The sequence below is a fragment of the Alosa alosa genome, chromosome 11 (genome assembly GCF_017589495.1).
Source record: "Alosa alosa isolate M-15738 ecotype Scorff River chromosome 11, AALO_Geno_1.1, whole genome shotgun sequence".
Classification (NCBI taxonomy): Eukaryota; Metazoa; Chordata; class Actinopteri; order Clupeiformes; family Clupeidae; genus Alosa; species Alosa alosa.
Genome location: NC_063199.1, coordinates 18,140,977 through 18,154,392, shown reverse-complemented (window position 1 = coordinate 18,154,392; position 13,416 = coordinate 18,140,977). Strand labels below are relative to the sequence as shown.

General features: G+C 47.2%; 1 protein-coding gene across 1 annotated transcript in view; it reads left to right on the top strand.

Annotated features, from left to right (window-relative positions):
• The first annotated feature begins 424 nt into the window (after positions 1-424).
• The window catches only part of znf423 (zinc finger protein 423), a 159,024-nt gene continuing 146,032 nt past the window's right edge, over positions 425-13,416 (top strand). Inside the window, 1 exon segment of the mRNA XM_048257575.1 lies at positions 425-1,567. Within this exon segment, the coding sequence (XP_048113532.1) occupies positions 1,528-1,567 (40 nt within the window). The 5' untranslated portion in view covers positions 425-1,527.

Below are 13,416 nucleotides of genomic sequence, written 5' to 3'. Positions count from 1 at the left end.
TCTAAAACTTTGACGTCAGTCAGTAATAATAATTTTAGGCTACATGCATGTCTAAGGTGTAATAAGAAAACGTGCAGTAGAATTTACTCGACGTATGTTCACAAAACCGAATAAAACAAATGTACAGTCTTCATCAAATCTCACAATGGCCAAATCCCACGAATGAATCAAGGTTTGCGTAATGCACGATTTAGCTAATCAAAATAAACGTCCTTAAATTTCCGATGGCTGTTTATATTATACGCACTAATCCCAAACCCACATCACACAGGCAGATTGAAGAAGCTACGATTTGAGTAGAGATAACCACAAACAGTAAAGGCTAAAATACCTTTGAGGGCTGATGGAACAATCTAACTAAACGTGATCTTAAAACTTGCCAAACTTCCATCCCCGGCACCCCCAGAGATAAGGACAAATCAAGAATGATGGACCGTCTGAAGTGTGTGAGAGAATCGGAGAAGGAGAATCCAGTCCATCTTTTTCCTTGCGCGCTGTTGAGTTCCTCGAAGCTCCGTGTTTTGCCCCCGATCCGTACTTCAAGTTAAGCTGTAGTTTCCATGGCTGACCATGGTTTGGTGCTGTTGGCTCTCTCTGTCTGCTCAACCCAGGCTGTGCGGAGCTCCCTGCGGGATCAGAGCGCTCCCCCGCCGGGACCCTACTCTCACATCCTCCTGCTGGGACACGGCTACATTTCCAGCCAAGCCTGGCTTTATTATGTGTGTCTGCGCCGCAGCCCCGCCAGCAGTCGGATCGAGAGGCGGAGGGAAGACCAGAGTCAGGACAAAGAAAAAGGGAGAGAGAGGCTAGCGACCGAAAACATTTACGGGTTTTAGTTATTGAAAGGGGGGTACGAAGAAATATAAAATCCCCAAAGGTGAAAATGCAAGGTAAAACAGCACTGAGAGTGCCACCTTCCGAAAAATAACCGACGGGGGAGGGCGGTTCGGTGTTGGTAGCCTTGGATCAAGGCGAAAAATACTTTGTTCCGAGAACTGCACAAACAGAACCTCAAGAGAAGACTACGTGGGAAAAGAAGAAAAATCACAGGCTTGCTCCGAGAGAATCGTTTAATTGTTTAATTGAGGTAATCACATTATTGGGACGAACTGCCACCGCTCTCACGTCCGATCAGGTGTTAGAGTATTGGTGTATTAGCAGCAGCCGCGTCTGGAAACTCCGACCGTGCACTGGTGAAGCCGCTTCGCGAGCCAGCGTCTTTCACGGCAAGGAACAAAAGACGGCCTCGCTACAGTCTTCGGAAACCACAAGTTCATTAAATTCTACAGGTTCTAGCCGCTGCTGAAGTTACATTGCTGGAATATCCGGATGCTGCGTCTGTCCATTGCTCACGACAAACCTCTTCCTCTAAGTGCCACAGGACTATAACACGGACCGAAGTTGCCGCATTGCAACAGGCAAAGTAAAAAAAAGCCAAGCGAACTATCTATTCACAGCTTATGGTTATTTGACACTAAAGGACAAGAGATCGATAACAGCAGATACAATAGACAACACCTACAGGAGATGTCCAGGCGAAAGCAGGCCAAACCGCGCTCCGTGAAAGGTAAGTGTGTATTTTAGTGAAACATGGGGAAAAAAAACTCACGAGAGGAAGTATGGCCAATGAGATTTCATGGCAAAATGTGGCGGGTATTGTGAATGTTCTTTGATTTAACATATTATTTTGTCATGGAACATTATGGTTAGCATTGTGTTTCTGCGCAATGGCGTGACGAGTAAATAGGCTGCAGCGTAAAACAAATTGTTGCTGGAAAACCCAAATCCTCTGTGCCCAACAAAGTCTTTTTGATAGTTTTATGTTTAACATTAAGCAGGCAGGCTTTCTGCGTGACGGCAGCAGATGACAGCAGTGCTATAGGCCAGTAGGCCTCCAGGTTTTTTTTGTAAGCTGCAGTCACACAGGTTAACGTTAAATGAAGTTCACGTGGGGTCTTTAGCGGGCATGCTTGTTTTGAATTTGCGCTGTGTGTAGGCGGGGTTAAATGCTGTCCAAATATATTATTTTTGGTGAGCCCTCTGCTTACTAGATGTTGTTCTAAGTTTCAGTGATGGGTAGGTAATTTTTGAAGGGATGAAACGTAATTTGAATTTCTGTCTGTTTGTTGGGAGTGGCCTGGTAAGATACCAGGTGCAACGAGTGAGCAGGATTAAATGGACTTTCCGAATTTGGCCTACATTTTTACACTAATCACATCCATGCGTAAATTGCACCTGCAAGGGACACATTTCAGCAGAGCTGAGCTTATCTTTCTGCTTGGGATATGGTTGCACGTCAATCAGGTAATGTGGTTGTCAGTGGCGAGCGTTTCGAGTCTCCCGTTTAGTCTTATCTGTCATTGGGCCTACTGCGGACATGGTCAAATAACAAAAAACTGTGCCTACTGCAGACACAGTCAAATAACAAAACAAAAAAAAAACCTTTAACATTTTTTAATCTTGAAACTTTTTTGCATTGGGTTTCTGAGCTCCCGTACAAACCAGATGGGCACTATAGTGACCATGTGGTCCAGTTGCTTATTAGACCCCCCACAAACCTACACTAATAACTGCCTTTTTCTCCTCTAATTACAATCTGCACTGGTTATAGTCGGCTCGTTTCGAACGTTCACCAGTGCGTGGCCTAATTGCATTAGACAAATGACATCAAAACAACTGATATGATTGGCGAATAGCCGCTTGTCACACACACTAACAGTGCTAAAAAAAATCGGCGCGAAGTAGTTCCTTTGCCCCGATGGCCTGCTGCTGGCTTGGCGCGGTAGATGTCACGACCTCTCTAAAACATCTCTGTCACTGCCCATAAAGCAAGCTGTCTAGCCAGATATTCTCCTCTCTGCGGGCAGGTCGCACAATGCCTTGGCTACACTTCACTTTCAGAACAGTTTGTGGGTGATTAATTGATCATTACAAATGTGTGCCATCTCTAGAGGATGTTAGTGCACACACTATTGTTTTTTTTCCATTTGCTTCATTGCTTGGGCATATTAAAAATGGATCTAGCCAAAGATGTTCTTTGCATGGCAAAAGGATTAGCAAAGCTACATTATGTTTGCAATAAGGGGTCAGTGATGTTTGGCAGTCATAGGCTAATTAAGCTCAGGCAATATGTGCACTGGCTGCTATCTTGCTGCAGCACCTTTCCCAGACATTTGGTCTTGCTGAATTGTGGAAGGGATGCACGCTGCTCTAAGTACAAAGAAGTATTTGTGTTTCCATGTCCTCATGACATTCACCACCCTTCTCCCTCCACACACACACACACACACACACACAGACAGACAGACACAGACAGATACACTCACTTCACAGTCATCAGATAGTGACTTGTTAACATGTCAGGCTACTTTGTGCCACTTAACACCCCACTGCCTACAGTCCAGGGGCCAGGCAGGCAGGCAGTGAAGCAGTCTGAAGGTCTATTAGACGTAACATTTTTAAATGCCTGCAGTCTACTCGGCTCGCCCCTTAAAGCCCTGAATGGTATTTATAATGAGCAAGCGATAGTGAGGGAGAGGAGCACTTATCAAAATATTATTTCTCCCAATTAATCCCTTTTTTTTGTGTGTGTGGAGTGCCCGGCCAGAGCATTTCAGCTTCATATCTCCTCTGGCCTCATGAGTGTTTCATGTATTATGTAGCGATGATTATTACTTAATTACACATTAATAAATCCTCTTCATTTGCAGAACATTAAGAGAGAATGAGCGCACATGACAGAGCCAGGGAGAAGAGAAAGGGAGGGAGGGAGAGAGAGAGAGAGGGAGGGAGGGATGGAGTACTTTGTGTTGTTTACAGTCAATCAAGTCGCATAGGCCCTTTAACCCATGAAGGGGGAGAAACGTTGAGGCACCGTTTGTCTGGGACCAATGCTGAGTGAGCGGGAAGCTAATGGCATCAATTCCAACTCGCCTCCCCGCTCCTCTCTGCTCCTCCTGCACCCGCTATCACACATTCCTCCAGTCTGAGTGTGTCAGTGTGTGTGTGTGTGTGTGTGTGTGTGTGTGTGTGTGTGGGGGGGTTTAAGATTTATGTTCACTCTCTGTTCGTCTCACAGGCCAGTTTTATCTGCTGTGAAGGTGATGAGTGTTAATTTGCCAAAATGAAAAATGCATGTATTTCATTTTCAGTCACATGCCTTGTGAGTTAGCTCTGTGCTACAGCTTTTTATAATGTGATTTTAAATTGTTGTGTCTTTCCGCAAAGAGTCGAAGAGGGCATGAAAATTCAATCTGCCCCTCATATTCATACATTTTGGGAAACATTTAGAAGTTATAAAAATACAAGGACTATCAATTTATTGGTGTGCAGTTTGTGTAAATCATTGTTAGTATTTTATTGCTGGCAAATTTCATCTTTTGAGGATTTTAGTGGCATCCTCGACGGGTAGGGGTAGGGTGATGACATTTCCTGGTATCCCACATTTGCCTGATTTATCTGCGAAAAAAGGTTGAAAATTATATTTATATATTTTAAATTCATAGTAATGTTTCTGGACTTGTACTGACACTTTTTGAAAAAAAAAAGTTTTTATCATGCCGCATAACTGCATTGCCTTAATTCCTTTTATCAATTTCTCTCTTGTTTTTGTGGGCTAAGATACACAAATGATCTTTTCAATACAAATCTGTTAAAACTTGTTCCCTGTGATAGCAATGGCACTGTGGCGTCACTATCATATCTCATCATTGTGTGACTTTATGATTATTACTAAAGATAATGCCCTGTGATGCCATACACACACACATGCAAGTGGCTGTGTAACTAAATAATAAAAAAAATGTGTAAAAGAAAATATCACAATATGTTTCTGTATAATTTTTTATGTCCCACCCATAGTGTTACTGTACATCTGTGTGAGGCAGAGATGCATGCTTTTTACACTACACACACACACACATACACACACACACACACACACACATACACACATTCCTTCTCCTTGGCATCCCTCTGCTCTGCTCTCTTCCCTCCACCATCTGGTTCGAACATTAAATGGCTTTTTTATTGTCACCTAGGCTTTTGGCAGCCACGCAGAAGTTTTCATTGGTCAATTGGCTGTTATAAAACACTGAAGCGAGTTACCACAGGGCTGCAGGGTCTCAAGCAGGGAGATCAGGCAGAGAAATCTCCTTACACAGACAGACACACACACACACACACACATTTACGGGCATGTGCAGCTGCAGTCATGCTTCTTTTGTATTGTGTACCACAGTGAAATATCTGAGAATTGGTCTCTGTCTAACTGTAGAAGGGTACACACTGATTCATACCTCTAACCTCGTTTGCCTCGTGTATAAGAAGTCATGTGAAGGCTGTGGTAGTGATTAGTGTAGACATATTCATTTAAATTCACTCAATGTATGTGTTGAGTAGGTTTGTGTTTTTTTTTGTGTGTGATATTTGCTTTTTGATTTTGTGTTTGAAATAGTGTATACAGAATTTGTTGCAAAGATATTTCCCTAGTAAGCAGACTGATTTGGCTTGTTTGCTTGCTACCTTTTAGTGTTTTTATATGCACAAGCGTGCACACATTTTGTTTGTGTGTCTGCTCTGCACGCATATAAAACACAATACGTGGAGTGAGTGAGATAAAAAAGAGTGAGACTGAATGTCCATAATGGGATGACCATAATGGGAGATGAACCACAAAATAGATTTTTGGGGTCCTTCATTTTTCATTGAGTACGCAGCATGAGTAATTAGTTCAACAACTCCGGCTACCTCCGGAGGACCTGGAAAATACAGGCCCGCTCCTCGTTTGATCCCAGCGGTGGAGTTCTCCACTTAACTCCACACACTGCATTGTTTCTTCCTTCATTAGAAAGCCTTTAACGCACAGTCAGTGATTAGGACACACACACACACACACACACACCCTTACTTGCCTAGTTTGTTTAGGGTTTGTTTAAACAGTGCCTGTGCATGACATAGTTTTTATGCTAGGCAGTTGGTATTGGATAGGTAATTGTATTTCATAGAGAATGTATTCCACTTCTTGTATATCTAAAGAATGGGCATCAGAGCCGGCCCAAATGTTTCCTGTTTCTCAGGGAATGAGTCATCTGCTTCGCCACAGCGGCCCCTACTGTTGTGGAGGAGTAGGCGCTTCGCAGCGCTGGAGAAGAGTGCTGAAAAGCGAGGGAGAGAGAGCAGAGAGGAGAGGAGGGGTAGGCTCCCCAGCGGGCCGTGTGTCTGCCAATGACAACTCCTTATCAGCAGCCTGCCTGCTAGTTTTGTGTTGAAGGATCTGTCTTAATGCAAGAGCTCAGTCCTAGCCCGTGCCATTGTACCAGCTTAGCTGTCGGGTTTATCAGCACCGGGAGCGCACTGGGCCGGAACACCACGGGCCACTCCAGGCCCGGCCCTGCTTACACCCCTGGACCCCCGACCCCCACTGCTCCGGGCCGTGCCACGCTGCTTGCTTCTGAAGAGGAGGCGTCGCCAGGGCGACTCGCACTATTAATTCTGTTTGTGTTGTCACTCTGTTCCCCCCCCCCCCTCCTCTTTTCCCTTTTTTTTCTTCTTTTTTGGCAGACCCTTGCCTCTCCCCACCTCTCCACCACCACCCCCCCTCCGTCCCTCATCATCCTCCCTTCCTCTTGTTCAGCCTATGCCTCCCCGCACCCCACCCCACCCCACACACACACACACACCCCCACCCTGCCAAAGCGTGTTCCCCAGGCAGCCGTTCCCGACGGACCCTGGCCGCTCTAACATGCCTCGCTCTGAAACCCGGCTTGGGCTGCTGCAGGGGCTAGATTAAAAATGGCTGGTCGGGTGGAACAACATGTTCACATAAATAAACAAATAGCACAGCAGCCATTCAGAAAGCCGTGCGCTCCCGTGCACACGACATGAGACTCGCACATGGGTGACTGGCTGCCACAGACACACACAAAGGAACAGTTATAGTTTTTCACCATGTCTGCAACACGTTCCGCTACACATTGCGATGGGCTATGATGGTGAAGGCACAAGGTGTGGTTATTGCCTTGGGAATCCTGCCAGTAATGGACTAACTGCGTGTAGGTGTAATGGTTTTCCTCTGTAAGTGTCAGGGAGTGAGTCTGGAACTCTAACGTACGCAGTGATGCTTTAAAAACTAGCGGGGGTATTCATAGTGCGTCTGATAGGGCCAGTTTCACAGTCTAGGCCTAGAATGAAAGAAACTTCAATGTAGACCTCAACTAGAGAAGAGCTATTGGTCTATTGGACGAGGCTTAATCCATGTGAGGGAAACCGGCCCGTAATGTTTAGTTTAATGTGAGGCTTTCGAAATGTAATCTTCAGGCTGCTGTGGTTGGTTTGGTGTCCAGTACAGCAGACTAGAGTTTCTACGACTCCTTTTTTCCCTGTCTAATCTATTCAGTCTTGTAGCAGCACATTTATTGATTTCCCACATTTGCATTTCTCCCTTAAGCTATAAGCTGTGCAATCAGCTACTGGAGAAGGCTTGGAGATGGCTATGGCCTTTCACCATGTTAAATCGGCTTGGATGCATTTCAAATGTTTATTTCTTCACCTCTGTGGTTTATCTCCCCGTATCTTCTCCCAATCACCCCTGCACCTCCGCACTCTATGTCCACTCCTCCTCATCGTTTCCTCTTCCTCAGCTTTCGTCTGCTACTCCCTCCCCTCTCCTCGCCTCTCCTCTCCTCCACGCCACTCAGCTCCTCTCCTCCTCTACACTTGTGTGTTTCCTTGTCTGATTTCCTCTGCTGCTTCTCTCACTCTCTTTCTTTCTTTCTCTCTCTCTCTCTCTCTCTCTCTCTCTCTCACCAAATTGATTTGAGCCGTGAAGCCGGTTTCTCCCTTTCTCCTCCTCCTCCTCCTCCTCCTTCCTGTGGCCTGACATATGGGCATCTTTGCCCCTGGAAGCGGAGAGCACCGTGAGCTTAGCTCCTTCAGAGGCCGGCTGTCATGGCCACAGCCATGCCTCCCCACTGGCCTCTCCAGCCTTGGCCGGCTGAGCAAAGGCCTGCGTGGGCCTAGATGTCGGGAGTGTGTCGAGAGTGTGTGTTTTCTTTGACACTTGTGTGTTTCCTTGTCTGATTTCCTCTGCTGCTTCTCTCACTCTCTTTCTTTCTTTCTTCTTTCTTTCTTTCTTCTTTCTTTCTTTCTTTCTTTCTCTCTCTCTCTCTCTCTCTCTCACCAAATTGATTTGAGCCGTGAAGCCGGTTTCTCCCTTTCTCCTCCTCCTCCTCCTCCTCCTCCTCCTCCTTCCTGTGGCCTGACATATGGGCATCTTTGCCCCTGGAAGCGGAGAGCACCGTGAGCTTAGCTCCTTCAGAGGCCGGCTGTCATGGCCACAGCCATGCCTCCCCACTGGCCTCTCCAGCCTTGGCCGGCTGAGCAAAGGCCTGCGTGGGCCTAGATGTCGGGAGTGTGTCGAGAGTGTGTGTTTTTCTTTTGACACTTGTGTGTTTCCTTGTCTGATTTCCTCTGCTGCTTCTCTCACTCTCTTTCTTTCTTTCTTTCTTTCTCTCTCTCTCTCTCACCAAATTGATTTGAGCCGTGAAGCCGGTTTCTCCCTTTCTCCTCCTCCTCCTCCTCCTCCTTCCTGTGGCCTGACATATGGGCATCTTTGCCCCTGGAAGCGGAGAGCACCGTGAGCGTTTAGCTCCTTCAGAGGCCGGCTGTCATGGCCACAGCCATGCCTCCCCACTGGCCTCTCCAGCCTTGGCCGGCTGAGCAAAGGCCTGCGTGGGCCTAGATGTCGGGAGTGTGTCGAGAGTGTGTGTTTTTCTTTTGACACTTGTGTGTTTCCTTGTCTGATTTCCTCTGCTGCTTCTCTCACTCTCTTTCTTTCTTTCTTTCTCTCTCTCTCTCTCTCTCACACAAATTGATTTGAGCCGTGAAGCGGTTTCTCCCTTTCTCCTCCTCCTCCTCCTCCTCCTTCCTGTGGCCCGGCATGGGCATCTTTGCCCCTGGAAGCGAGAGCACCGCGGGCGTTTAGCTCCCTTCAGAGGCCGGGCTGTCATGGCCACAGCCATGCCTCCCCACTGGCCCTCTCCAGCCTTGGCCATTTGAGCAAAGAGGCCATGCGGGCCTAGATGTCGGGGAGTGTGTCGAGGTGTGTGTTTTTCTTTTGACACTTGTGTGTTTCCTTGTCTGATTTCCTCTGCTGCTTCTCTCACTCTCTTTCTTTCTTTCTTTCTTTCTTTCTTTCTTTCTCTCTCTCCCTCTCTCTTTCTCTCTGTGAGAGAACGCACGACTCCCGCTGAGGGGAGAATAATAAAGCATGCAAACAGCAGGGTGATGCTGGAGAAACAATTAAAGTCATTTTCTGTTTCAGAGTGAAGGAAAGAGAAGGAACAGAGAGAGGGAGAGGGAGAGAAGGGCTAAAAAGATTTACAGTAATGACATTTACAAAGTGTGTGTGTGTGTGACACAGAGAGAGAGAGACAGACAGACAGACAGAGTGTGTGTAAGTAAGTATATGTAAGGTGTTGCTATTCACTGATAATAGTTTTTGTATGTCCATAAGCAAACACCACTCATAGCCTAAAATGTCTTGTTCATATCTGCACACTGAAGACAAAGTCAGAGTCCTGCCTCATGTCTCCTCTTTGCCTCCTCTTCTCTCTTCTCCTCTCCTCCTCTACTGTACTTTACGCTGTTCAGCAGCTTCACTGTAATTCTACGGTAACTCTATGGTAACTAGTCTAGCGAAACAGTTATGTGCTCACCAGTTGAGTTCACACACCCCAAGGAAAGCAGCCGAGGCCTCCAAAACCTAGTGTGCTAAGCGCTCCTCTATAAACCTTACTCCTGCCCATGTAAATATGTGTGTCTTAATCAGAGCCAGAGCAGACTTCCACATGTGTGTGTGTGTGTGTGTCTGTGTCTGTGTGGGTGGACATTCCTTAGGATGCCCTCCTTACCCTGGCCTTGTGTCCGTCGGCCCGGCCGACACACACAAGGACGAGTCCGCTACCGGACACAGGATGGGCGAGGAGCGTGGAATTCTTTAACAACAACAAAAAAACGTTTCACCCACCACCCTCCTTCCACCCCCCACTGCACCCCCCCCCCCTCCCCTCCATCCTCTCCCTGTCTCCACCAACTCCACTACCAGCCCCGGCAGTACAACTCCACCCCACTGAATTCTGTCCATCCTGTCTCTCTCTCCTATCTCTCTCTCTCTCCCCCCCTCCCTCTCTCTCACTCCCTCTGCCTCTAATAAATGCTTTATGTCACCATCAAACAGGGGGCCTGCTTGGTTCCAGGGCTGATATAGGGGGAGTGTGGGCAGAAAGAGAATAGGATATGGCAGGGTGAGGGAGGTTGCGGGTTGCAGGGCCTTGTTGATGGAGCATGGGGCGTGGGGGAGAGTGGTGGAGCGGGGCTCTTTTAAAAATGTAGAGCTTTTCTTTCTCTCACTTTCACATTTCTTTTCTTTTCTTTTTTGCTGTTGTTGGCCTGTTATTTTGCTCGCTCTCTCTCTCTCCCTCTCCCTCTCCTGCCTGCTTCTATGGACAGTCTGCTTTTGACCGGCAGCACTGATAAGGCGCTCAGGGAGCTGTCCGTCAGGAACTCTGCACCGCTCAATCATGCAGCCCTGCATCTGATGACCTGTGTGGCTGGCGAGGGTTTTATTATTATTATTGTGAGTTGCCTAGGCTAGCTGTAGCAACACTATTCATATACAGTACACAGAGTCTGAAGCTTGAGCTTGAACACTGTGCCGTCAGTCTGACTTGAGTATGTTAGCCTGACATAATTACCTTTATGCTGTATCGCCAGCTCTTCCGCTTAAGCTAAATGCGCTGCCATTGTCAGCTGAATTAGCATGTTAGCATGTTGGGTCTTGTAGCAGCAGCTGTAATAATCTGTCAAGGTGTCTGTTCCTCATGCTGTGTTTTTGTGTGCTATATACTACTATACTGCACATAGGAGCTGTTTCTTAATTTGTGCACATTCCCCTGTTAGTTCCTACTAGTTCAGTTGTCTTTTAGGAAAATCACAACCTCAAGCTGAACTTTGGAGACTTTCGCCAGCCTAGATAACCAGCCTAAGTCTCGGCGCGCATCAATTTGTTCTTCGTTAAACTTTCACTCGTCCGGAGACACCTTGTGGTCTGCACACCGCACAGTGATGGTTATCCATTATTCATACGTCGATGGATGGAGGTTCTTTTTTTTCCCTTTTACACAGGTCTGGGAACAGTGTGTGGGAGGGGGCTTTTGTAATCCAGGTGCTGTGTTGGGGTCTGCAGTGCTGTCCTGCTGGTGTCTGTGGGTGTTGGTGAATAAGAGGGGCTGGGAAGGAGGAGGGAGGAGGGGAGGTGGGGGGTGGGGGGGTCTGCCACGCTGCGTTTGAAGTCCAGATATTCTCTCTGTGAGACTACGCTGCTTGTGGACATGCTTATGAGGTGATGAGTGGGTAATTTAACATTCCTATACACCGTGTCTCTCTCTTTCTCTCTCTCTCTCTGTTTCCCTCTCTCATTCACATTCACTCACACACACACAAACACACACACACACACACACTGACATGCGCGCGCGCGCACACACACACACTCGTACATGTATATATGCACATCCGCGCCATATCTTCTGTGTACATTGTACAGTTGTTTAGTTCTTAGAAACTCCCCCACCCATAACCGAACGACACACAAAAACAAAACACAAAAGCAGAACTGAGGTGAGGAAAGGGAAAGAGGCCTCTTTAAGCCTAAACAAAGCGAGTGTCTTCCCGCCTCCTGAAGGAGCTCGGACATGAGTTAATCTGTCCTCGGTGGCACAAAAGAGCCAAGGGCAGAGAGGGGGTGTGTGTGTATGTATGTGTGTGTGTGTGTGTGTGTTGTAATGCCTAATCAAGTCTGTATCAAAGTAAATAATGCGTGGCGTGAAATTGAAGCTCGTCAAAAAGCACTCCCAGCTTGTTCTACAGGATAAGTGCAATTAGGGCCTTCCATTCTTAAAACCTCTCACACAGGCAGCCAAGGACTCTCTATACTCATTTTGTGTGTGTGTGTGTGTGTGTGTATGCGGTGTGAATGTGTGCTGTAAAGTGTGTGAGAGAGAGAGTTAGAGTGTGTGTTAGGAACATGTTATGTATATCTACTTGTATGAAAGTATGTGCTGCAGTGTGTAGTGAATGTGGAGGCCTGTGTGTGTGTGTGGGTGTCGCGGCTGTTTCGTGCCCTTTATCTCCTGCGAGTCGACAGGGGCTTTGCTGGTGCCATATCTTCTGTGTACATTGTACAGTTGTTTAGTTCTTAGAAACTCCCCCACCCATAACCGAACGACACACAAAAACAAAACACAAAAGCAGAACTGAGGAGTGAAAGGAAAGAGGCCTCTTTAAGCCTAAACAAAGCGAGTGTGCGCCCGCCTCTGAAGGAGCTCGATGGCGGAGTTAATCTGTCCTCCGGTGGCACAAAAGAGCCAAGAAGCTGGCAGAGAGGGGTGTGTGTGTGTATGTGTGTGTGTGTGTGTGTGTGTGTGTTGTAATGCCTAATCAAGTCTGTATCAAAGTAAATAATGCCGTAGCGTGAAATTGGAAGCTCAAGTCAAAAAGCACTCCCCAGCTTGTTCTACAGGATAAGGCAATTAGGGCCTTCCATTCTTAAAACCTCTCACACAGGCAGCCAAGGACTCTCATACTCATTTTGTGTGTGTGTGTGTGTGTGTGTGTGTGCGTGTGTGTGAATGTGTGCGTGTGTGTGCGTGTGTGAGAGAGAGAGTTAGAGTGTGTATTAGAAGATGTTATGTATATCTATTTGTATGTGAGTGTATGTGCGAGTGTGTAGTGAATGTGGAGGCCTGTGTGTGTGTGTGGGTGTCGCAATGCTCTCCCTTTTCGTGCCCTTATCTCCTGCGTAGCTCGACAGGGGGGTTTTGTTGGTGGTACACTCCAAGCTCATCTATTTCTGGAGGCTCCCTAAAGACTCGGGCGATCCTGAGAGGCCCTCCTCCTCCTCCTTTCTCTCTCTCTCTTTTTCTCTTTCGGTGCTTCTCACACTCCCACTCCTCCTCTTCTCTCTCTCTCTCTCTCTCTCCTCCTCCCTCCTCCTCCTAGGTCACAGGCGTCAAATCCTCTGCTTTTTCTGCCCTTCTCCACTGAGTAGGTGTCAATAAGGTCTGGTTAGAGGAGAGGAGGAGTGGAGAGAAAGAAAGGAGAGGACAGGAGAGACAAGAAGAAAAGAAGCACTAGTGGGGTGTTCTTGTAGGGCTGTAAATTTGTCTTTCCTGCTCAGGAGGTGTGTGTGTGTGTGTGTGTGTGTGTGTGGTGAGGGGTATTCTGTTGCCGTCTCCTCTCCCGGCCTCCGTCCCCGTTTGATGGCATCATTATGGAGGGAACGAGATTACGCTGTTGTCCTGGGTGTCCATGCCTGTGAACCTGTGTCACGCTCAATGACAGCGGGAGACAGCCGAT